The sequence below is a fragment of the Impatiens glandulifera genome, chromosome 3 (genome assembly GCF_907164915.1).
Source record: "Impatiens glandulifera chromosome 3, dImpGla2.1, whole genome shotgun sequence".
NCBI lineage: Eukaryota > Viridiplantae > Streptophyta > Magnoliopsida > Ericales > Balsaminaceae > Impatiens > Impatiens glandulifera.
Window position 1 is genome coordinate 303,293 of NC_061864.1, and position 9,625 is coordinate 312,917.

Consider the following 9,625-nt stretch of genomic DNA (forward strand, 5'->3'; position numbering starts at 1 on the left):
AAATATGGACAAGCTAGCTAGCTAATTATATAAATATAACTAGCTAGTTTATTTGAAAGTCATGAAAAGATGACAAACTGAATAAATATGTGGGCTAATCAGCTTGTTGATGGTAGCTAATTAATTAGGTGTCTTCCAATATTAATTAGGCTAGGATTTGGTCTACTGATAGTTAATTAATTTAATTAATGTTAGACTAATAATTTATTTGCGATCGATGAAGGGCCCTAAACCCGTTTATTGCTTAGCTTGGAAAAGCATGCATATATATATGATATATGGATTGAAAAGCCAACCACGAAAGATGACAAACCAATCCACCCCTCACATGCACCCATCATGGCTAATGTGCGCATGGATTAATACACTTTATTTATTTATTTATTCATTCATTTGGTTGGAGTGATATTTTTATTTTACTCACTAGAAGTAGTTTAATACTAGTGTATTTTAATGGCAAGTAAGTGTGTCATTTAAGGTGATAAAAATCAACTTGTTCATTCTTTCTATTTGTAAACACTTGAGTTGAGTTGAGTTGAGTTGAGTTGAGTTTGAAGGAACAAATATTATTAAGTTTATTAATATATTCATAATTGAAGTATACATCTAAATCGACAACTCAATAAAATATTTAAAAAAAATAATTTCTAAATAAATTAAAAAAAGTTGTACTCAATTCCTCCAAGATAACTATAAAGAAAATTTAAAATCTGAAAATAAAAATTAATATTTTATTATGATCACTCGTTTTAAAAATTAATAAAGTAAAAAATTACATGTCTTATTATCTACACACGTTTTATTTTGGTTATGCATTTTTTTTTTTTTACCATAACATGTTTTATTTTGATTTTTGAAAAAATAAAATAATAATATTAAAAAATACATACTTATATTGACTTGTTTTGGATAGATGTATCATCGAATAATTTATTTGTTCACAGTTGATTTGTCTTGGCCCGAAAGTTTATTTGAATATTAGGGTTTGGACTAATTTGTTTGGTTCTTATTAATAATGTTACTAAGCCGGTCCAGCGTTGATGATGGTGACGTGGGCACTTGATCTGATGAGCATAGGAAAATTAGTGAAAACTGGCAAACAGACGATCATGACCCAGCACATGAGTTCCATTGAGTGAAGAGGCGGGAATGAGCAGAGCAAGGTTTTGGAACCCTACCCGCGGAAAGCTTCAATTTTTTTGATCTCTCTTTCTCTCTCTATCTCTATCTGTACTCTCTCTCTCTCTCTCTCTCCAGATGGGCATCAAGGTAGGTTTTCCGCTTTCCGTTTGTAAGTCTAAACGAATTTGTTCATAATGTGTTTGCCGACACGACACGACACGCACTCTCATCTTGTCCTCCCTTTGCTTAGGGGTTAACGAAGCTCCTGGCGGATAACGCCCCGAAGTCCATGAAAGAGCAGAAATTTGAAAGCTATTTTGGCCGAAAAATTGCCATCGATGCCAGTATGAGTATTTACCAGTTTCTGGTCGGTACTTTTTACTCATTTACATGTTAATAGTCATATATATATCTCTAAAATGCGGATATATTACATGCAATGTGTTTGCTTCTTTAGATTGTAGTTGGTCGAGTCGGGGCTGAAATGCTTACAAATGAGGCCGGCGAAGTAACCAGGCAAGTCGTATCTTTTCTCAACATATGACTTGAGTCTCGCAAACTAACCAGAATGTTTTAACCAAATTTATGCTGATCATGTTTTCTTTGTTCATTTCTAGTCACCTGCAAGGAATGTTCAATCGGACAATTAGGCTTCTAGAATCTGGATTAAAGCCAGTGTAATTCTTCACTGCCTTCTGCTATGTTTATGCATGAGGGCACTCAATATATTTTTTGATTTTGTTTGTAAATATAGCACTTGCTAATTTTCCCTGGACTGTCACAGCTATGTTTTTGATGGGAAGCCACCAGATATGAAAAAACAAGAGCTTGCAAAACGGTATTGTCTAATACCACAATTTGATAACACAAATGGTGTAACTGAATGCATATATATGTACTTTAATGTTTGCTGGTATGAGTTTAATCTTATGCTTTTTCATTCAGCTATTCAAAGAGAGCAGATGCTACCGATGGCTTGAATGAGGCCTTAGAAGTAAGCGGCTTAGTGCCATGCAGCGAGAACATCACTTATAGAATATTTTCCATCTTAACTTCCTTCCTTCCTTCCATGGTTTTCTCTTGGACTTCTGCTGATTATATTTTCATTTGTTTTAATTTTTTGTTGATTTACAGTCAGGCAACAAGGAAGATGTTGAGAAGTTCAGTAAACGAACAGTTAAAGTAGGTTCCCTACTTTTGATATTTTCTTCTATTCTTTCAAGACACTCATTCAATAGATTCACTGTTTGTTCTCTTTCACAAGTATAAAACTTCATGAGATCCATCATATTCTTTTTTAGTTTCTAGATTTGTTCTTATTAGCTTATTGCGACTTACTGTTTCCCATATTTTCATGTATATTCTCTTCCACGTTCTATTGCTTTTTGTGATATAATGGAAATAAGTCACAAGAAAAGTGAGGTACTATGCTGGCTTATGCTGAATGCCTGTATTGTAGAAGGTTATACAGACAGGAGATCGAGTCACGAACCTTCTCTTCTCACAGGTCCAGAGGAGAACTTTAAGTTAGGTCACTCAACGATTCAGATTGATGCGTATCAGTAACAGGAAGCTCGGAATTCATACCATATATGTGGCACACTAAAAAAATTTAGAACATACTATAGCACAACAAAGCCCTCTTTCTCAACTCCCAAGTAAATGTGGATGCTACTTAAGGTTCCATTATGGCAGAATATTAAACATCATATAACCTAGTATTTGTATCTCTACTACCAAGTTTAGAAGGAAGCATGAGGTACCAATCATATAAGATAGATGCCTTATCACTTAAATTTAGCAATAACACAATTTATCGCTTAATCTAAATGATTATTTAATTAAGTTCTGTTACTTAAAATCACTTAGTTATTTATATTCAACACAAATTATGCTATAAAATTTGGCTTAACTTGGTATGATGTGAATGCCTTAACTTAGCATCCAAAAGACAACTTTAACCTTTAAAATAATCAACTTATGTCATTTGTTAGGGTAAAATAGTCATTAAGTATTTTTCCGATATTAGTTCCACATTTGATCAAATCTAACTTACATGCAACATACTTAAAATTCAGATATTTTCATTTGGTTTATTCAACATTTTTGTTTAGATACTTGACTCATTCAGTACTTTAATTTGATTAATCTAATATTTAATTTCAGTTTGATTGAACACTCTTAGTTAGGTTTTTCATCACAATAGATGAACATTTTCAATGCCGTGCTTTTGTTAAATTATTCTCACTCTTTGTCTCTCTGTTCAAACCACAAGGTCAAATCGAAAGTGCTCTTGTACCAAATGTTTTTAAGCTTTTACTATGGCTACAAATGTCTCTTGTATTCTTTAAGTATCACATGAGCAAGTTTAATTATACAGAACTTGATGCTGTTTGGTTTTACAGGTAACCAAGCAACACAACGATGACTGTAAGAAACTTCTGAAACTTATGGGCGTGCCTGTTGTTGAGGTAATAATTCATGAGTGATAAGTTGAAAGGTTCAAGTAATTGTTTGTCAATTCTCTAGTGAAAAACATGATGAATAAAGGCAGATTTCACAGAATAAGCTAACATAACATACTTCATTCTATTTTTAGGCTCCATCAGAAGCAGAGGCACAATGTGCTGAACTTTGCAAATCTGGAAAGGTAGTAATCTCTTTACAAAGTAATAGTAATTGTTTGCTTCTTAAAGGTTAATAATAGTCCAATTTAGCGATGCTGATATTATGATTATGCGCACTACCCTTTTGTATGATCTGAACTTGCAGCCTTGAAAAATTTGAAGTTCTTATTGAAATTCCATAGCTTGAAAATTGATGATTATAGTGATGAATGAGGCATAATAACCTATTATTTACCCTTGCTTTTGGGCACTAGGTATATGCTGTGGCCTCAGAAGATATGGATTCATTAACCTTTGGGGCTCCAATATTTCTCAGGCATTTAATGGACCCTAGCTCTAAGAAAATCCCAGTGATGGAATTTGAAGTTGCAAAGGTTCTTAATAACATTGAACATAGTATTTGTTTCTATAGAAGATGTGGTATATGGTTTGATGATATTTTGTTCAGGTACTGGAAGAGCTAAATTTAACCATGGACCAGTTTATTGACTTGTGCATTCTTTGTGGCTGTGATTACTGTGACAGCATTCGTGGTAATATGAACAAAGTCAATATTGTTTATTTCTCGATGCGATAGCTGATGCAGTGTGTTCTTCATGCTTGCTTATTTAGTGCCCTGTTTGAAATTTGAACTTCTTCCTTTTTTCCTTTTTTCCTTTTTCATAAGAGGCCCAAATTTATTTGCTTAATTTTTGGATATTAGTAATTGACTGTTGATAAATTGAAAAAACAAGAATTTAGTGGAGCATGATTGTATCTGTCAAAATACAATACTTTTGCATGTTTGCAAGCCCAGAAGAACAAAACAGGGATAGAGAGAGGATGTATCAAGGTGGTATTATTCCTAAGCAAGCTGTTCAATTCTGTCCTCCTAAGGTGGTATTAGAAAGGCTCTTAAAAGCACTTGCATATACTCTGTTTCTCCTGCTACAATTAGAATAAATACTTTCACGGTTTTGTTGTGTTATGTTTTGCCAAACTAACTACCTCAACATTAATCTTAGATATCGGATTTAGCTGCACTCATAGTCATGGAATGTACTAAAACCTTTATGAACTCTGATACTCTTCATCTTATTGATATATGAGAGCTACTACTCTATCATTAATAGCGACTATGAGTAGGGTTTCTTTCCACTTGCTATTTCAAATGCTTCCTGCTTTAAGGTTCTACATAACACGTTATTTTATGGAGATGTATAAATTTTAAAAAGAACAACATTGCTTGTATGATTCAGGTATTGGAGGACAGACTGCCTTGAAGCTTATCCGTCAGCATGGTTCTATTGAAAGTATTCTAGAGAACATTAACAAAGAAAGGTTATTGTTGCTTCTTAGTTTTATGCATATTGTTGTAATCTTTTTCTTCTTTCAAACCTTCTTAATTCTTGCATGTACTTGATGTATAGATCATTTGGTGCTCGTTGATTGATGCAAGCCTCTTCCAAGATCTAAATAATGCTAATTAGAAACGTGAAAATCTATATGACAAGATGTATTTTAGATGTCTCTCTCTATATTGCGTGCTTCATTTTGAAACAATTTCATTTGTTACCTGGTTGCTCATCTATTTTCAATTTGGACGAACCATCACAATGTTCCTTTAGTCATATAAAGTTGAATCGAAATTCTATTGCATTTAAAATACCTCAAAAATCTTGTGTCAGGTTTATGTTAGTTAATGTTTGTTAATAACTGGGACCTACCCATGGTAGCTCACATGGTAAGAGTGTTGAATTAAGAGGATGATGTTTCAAATTCAATTTCCATTGAGAGCACATTGATTGAAGTGAGGGTAATGGCTGTGAGATTTTATGCTATCCTACCTCAGGGAATAAACATCCTGGTCCCAAAAATAAAAGTTAATGTTTGTTAATAAATGGGGACTCTTCTCATTCATCTTGCTTCGTTCATGTCCTTTCCACTTTAAAGTTCTCAACCTTGTTCTGTGTAGGTATACTATACCTGAAGACTGGCCTTATGAGGAAGCCCGCCGCCTTTTCAAAGAACCACTGGTTTTCAAGGGTGATGAGGAACCTGAGATTAAATGGAGTCCTCCAGATGAGGAAGTATTAACTTGAGCATGAAATGAAGATTCATTTGTTCTTGATTTTATTTTAATGTGCAACTGTTGTTAATGGTGCCTGTTTTGTTATTGCTAGGGATTGATAACTTTTCTGGTCAATGAAAATGGGTTCAACAATGATAGAATTACAAAGGTTAGTCTGCTTAAGAAATTGCAATTTAGTTTTTAGAGATGCTGATATTCTGTATTCTTATTATATCTTTCTTCTGATATCAGGCAATAGAAAAGATAAAGGCAGCAAAGAATAAGTCGTCTCAGGGCCGGTATGGATTGCTTAAATAATTGGGCTTCCGCATAGCGCTTATGTGTTCTATCACCTTTATTTACTTACTGTGCTTCCCTGTGCCCTTGTTACAGAATGGAATCATTCTTCAAACCAACTGCAACTGCTTCAGTTCCCATTAAGCGGAAGGCATGTTCCTATGTTATCATTTGTTTTATGTATTCTCTTCATTATTCAGTGTCTTGTATGCATCAACTAAACTTGAGTATCTATAAGCGTATTTGGATGAGATTATGTTGGGAAACTAAACTTAGTTAGAGACTGATTCAGAAATTTATTGCTTGTTTACTATTTTGATCCGGATACTAACAATAATTACAAGTGTTTCCAAATAATAATATTCAGGCCATAAAGTGTAGATCCCATATTTCCAAGTCATTTGCTGCTGCTCTGTACTCACATCTGTAGATTTTCTTGATCACAGGAGACACCTGTAAAACCTGAGAAACAATCCAGTAATAAAAAATCTAAAGTTGGGGTTAAGAAGAAGAAGTAGTGGTTCTCTTGCCAAAAAAGCTTTTGAGGATTGAACACCATCCTTATCAGGTATTGTTTGAATCCTTTCTCCATTGGTGGTAAGGTAATGTGTGGATTCTGTAGAGATATAAATGTGTGACAAATCTCAAATTATTCTTGGCAGTTGTGATTTTATCAAACTAGTTCCACACAGTTTGATCAAACACTTACTTGGCGTGAACAAGTATGGCAATCTACATTTTGGTTAGCAGTCTAGTCTAGGCTTTCTTATTAGCTTATTAGGAAACTGGATAATCCTTTTCCATAGTAGAAGTTAAATGTATTGAGCTTTATGTTTCAACATTGTGGGAGTTTCTCATCAGTGTGTGTAAGACTGTGAGGGTTGTGTTTTTTTTTTATAGATTTGTCTTGTTAAAATCCCTGGTTAAACTGCTCTCCCAATCAATCTCTTCTTCCTTCTCTGTTTTATCATCCACATCTTGGTATCCAGAAAATGGAGAATTTTATTTCATGGTGCATGAAAAAATAAAGCTCTTTCAAGATACCTGTTTTTTTTTTTTTTTTTTTTCCATTCATTCTTATAAAAGATGAAACTATTTTCATTATTACTCATTTCATACAAATTAATCTCAAGGAGTCCTTTTTTTTTATAACATGCATTTATATAGTAACTCAATTGATAAGTATATTGTCTAAGAGATCAAAAGTCTTTATTTCGATTTTTATTAAAAACGTTTTAAAATGATGTGTGCTTATGATTGTGTGAGGTGTTTTGTTAGCTTCATAAATTAAAAAAGAAGATAATATTCATTCTTATTTCCATTAACATATTTCAAATTGTCTCATGCTTTAAGTTTGAGGTTTTCTTGAGGTAAATCCACTTTGACGTTTTCATAACTACTTTCCTTCTTCCTTTCATGAAGGATATTTGAAATTTATGGTGTTTTCGGTTTATGTTTATATATTTATTATAACATAAAAAAAATCCAATAAAATATAAAAAACAATAATATGGAGTAAGGAGAAATAGTCCAAATTGATTTATTATTATTTTTTGAAGTCAATAACCTTTAGAATTACCAACCATCACAATTGATCACAATCACATTGACTTAGAAGATGCCCGTTGAGAAGCATCTTGGAAAACCAGTTCAAAGAATGGAACATCCGCCGCCTCCATAACCATCGTGATAACATGTTGGATAATCAACAACTTGAGCAAACGACGAATATGATGATCTGTAATGAGGTGGTTGTTGTTGTTGGTGGTGGCACGTGGACGACGACGAGCACGAAGAACAACAACAAGTCTGGCTGTTTTGACAGCAAGAAGAATTGTTACAGTCGTTGTTGTTGTTGTTGTTATTACACGTAGAACAACAAGTCTTACTGTTTTGGCAGGAAGAAGACTTGAAACAATCTTTACAGATAGGGTTGTGACATTTGCAGCATTGCTGACAAAAGTCTTGGTTGCAAGTTATACATTTGGCTTTCTCCGGCGGTTTCCCAACCGTGGCTATTTCCACAAATATATTTTTACCCCCTTTGTTGTACCCAAAACACCCTTCATCTAGGCCCACCTTCTTTATTTCACTAGATAACTTGCCTGGATCAACTTGTCCGATCACTGTCACTTTTGCATCCTCCATCTTCACTTCATCCACACCTGTTCTTTTTCATATATATTAATTAATTAATTAATAATTTAGAATAACTTTTCCAAATTAATATATAAAAAGCACACGCCTACGTTCGTTCGTACCTGCTAGGGCTGCAATGGCCTTGAAGGCAGCTGTTCTTGTTTTTTGATCCGGAAACATTACATTAAGTTCTATTTTTTTCTGCATTTCAAAATATATAATATATAACAACAAATGTTATCAAAAATGATATTTGTAAAGTAAAATACAGTGCCAAGATTAATTAATTAATTAATTAATTAATTACCTTTGCCACCATTGTTTGTTTGTTGTATATTTTTCACTACACGAAAATCAAAACTCTCTCTTTCTCTCTCTCTCTCTCTCAAACACACGCACAGATTCTCTTGTACTTGTAATGAGGTTTAAGTAGGCGGCATCTAAATGGCTAAATCTATAAATTAGCACCCGAGCTTCATAATTAGAGCAACTTGATCATTTAATTTAAGAAATTGGGCAAGTATGACCTGTTTCATCATCAGTTGCTTCTTGTCTAGAATATAAAATTTAAGAAAAAAACCCCATCAAATTAAAGAGCAGGTTAGTAAACTACTTAATTTACAAATATTAATTTCCTGTTAAATCAAGTTGATCATTTGTAACATCTCTATGACGTGCCCTATGTACGTTTTTCTTGGACTCATTCTATATGTGTTTGTAAAATAAACTCACAAATTTAATATTTTCATTTACTGGGAAAGTTGTAACTTTTAATACTAGTTTAATGATACATACACAAATAAGTCAATAGCTAGAATAGCTCAAATAACAAAAGTTATATCTAGGAACATGTTTAATCAATACTATATATATATAAAAAAAAACTAATTATAAGTAGAATGTTTTGTTGTGTCAATGTTTGGTTTGTGTTGAATTCATGAAATTTATTCTATTGGTCTTTAATTGTTTTTTACTACTACTTTTGATTCAAAATGATAGTCATCTTTTCCAATGAACTTTTATGTAATGTTATTTTTCTTATTCCCGATATACTTCTTGATTTATTGTTTATGAAAAATTCTACTTCAATAAAAATTTGTTTTTGAAATTTTTGCATCCTTTCCAAAAATAAAAATAAATGAAAAGGAAAAAGCACCCTTCTAATGAGGCATTTTGATTTGGATTTGGATTTTTGGATGGAGAAAGAATATGCTCTATTTATTTACATATATAGTTGCAGGTAATTGGGGGTTATGAGACTTAGGTCTTAAGAAGTAGTATTTTCTTTAAAATATGTCTATTTTTATATTTCTCATTTAATATTTGAGTGCATTTGTGTAGTAGTTGATTTGAAAAAAATTCACTGTTTTTGTGCTTTATTACATTTAAT

The 9,625-nt window shown here is 32.7% G+C and overlaps 1 protein-coding gene across 1 annotated transcript; it reads left to right on the top strand.

The window, feature by feature from the left end:
* Positions 1-1,061: 1,061 nt before the first annotated feature.
* On the top strand, positions 1,062-6,987 carry LOC124932126 (flap endonuclease 1). The gene is made up of 18 exons (XM_047472731.1): positions 1,062-1,269; positions 1,373-1,489; positions 1,580-1,638; positions 1,740-1,799; positions 1,907-1,960; positions 2,068-2,116; positions 2,257-2,304; positions 3,528-3,593; positions 3,722-3,772; positions 4,004-4,123; positions 4,198-4,282; positions 4,988-5,069; positions 5,704-5,818; positions 5,912-5,968; positions 6,052-6,098; positions 6,193-6,247; positions 6,543-6,664; positions 6,759-6,987. The coding sequence occupies exons 1-17, from the start codon at positions 1,258-1,260 to the stop codon at positions 6,612-6,614; spliced, it is 1,149 nt and encodes a 382-aa protein (XP_047328687.1). The 5' UTR covers positions 1,062-1,257; the 3' UTR covers positions 6,615-6,664; positions 6,759-6,987.
* The last annotated feature ends 2,638 nt before the right edge of the window (positions 6,988-9,625 follow it).

Bases quoted from the DNA above. Each gene is read 5' to 3' on its own strand.
- LOC124932126 (XM_047472731.1), top strand. The intron at 4,124-4,197 runs GTTCTTAATAAC...TATTTTGTTCAG, and splicing joins TGGAATTTGAAGTTGCAAAG to GTACTGGAAGAGCTAAATTT. The intron at 6,248-6,542 runs GCATGTTCCTAT...TCTTGATCACAG, and splicing joins CAGTTCCCATTAAGCGGAAG to GAGACACCTGTAAAACCTGA.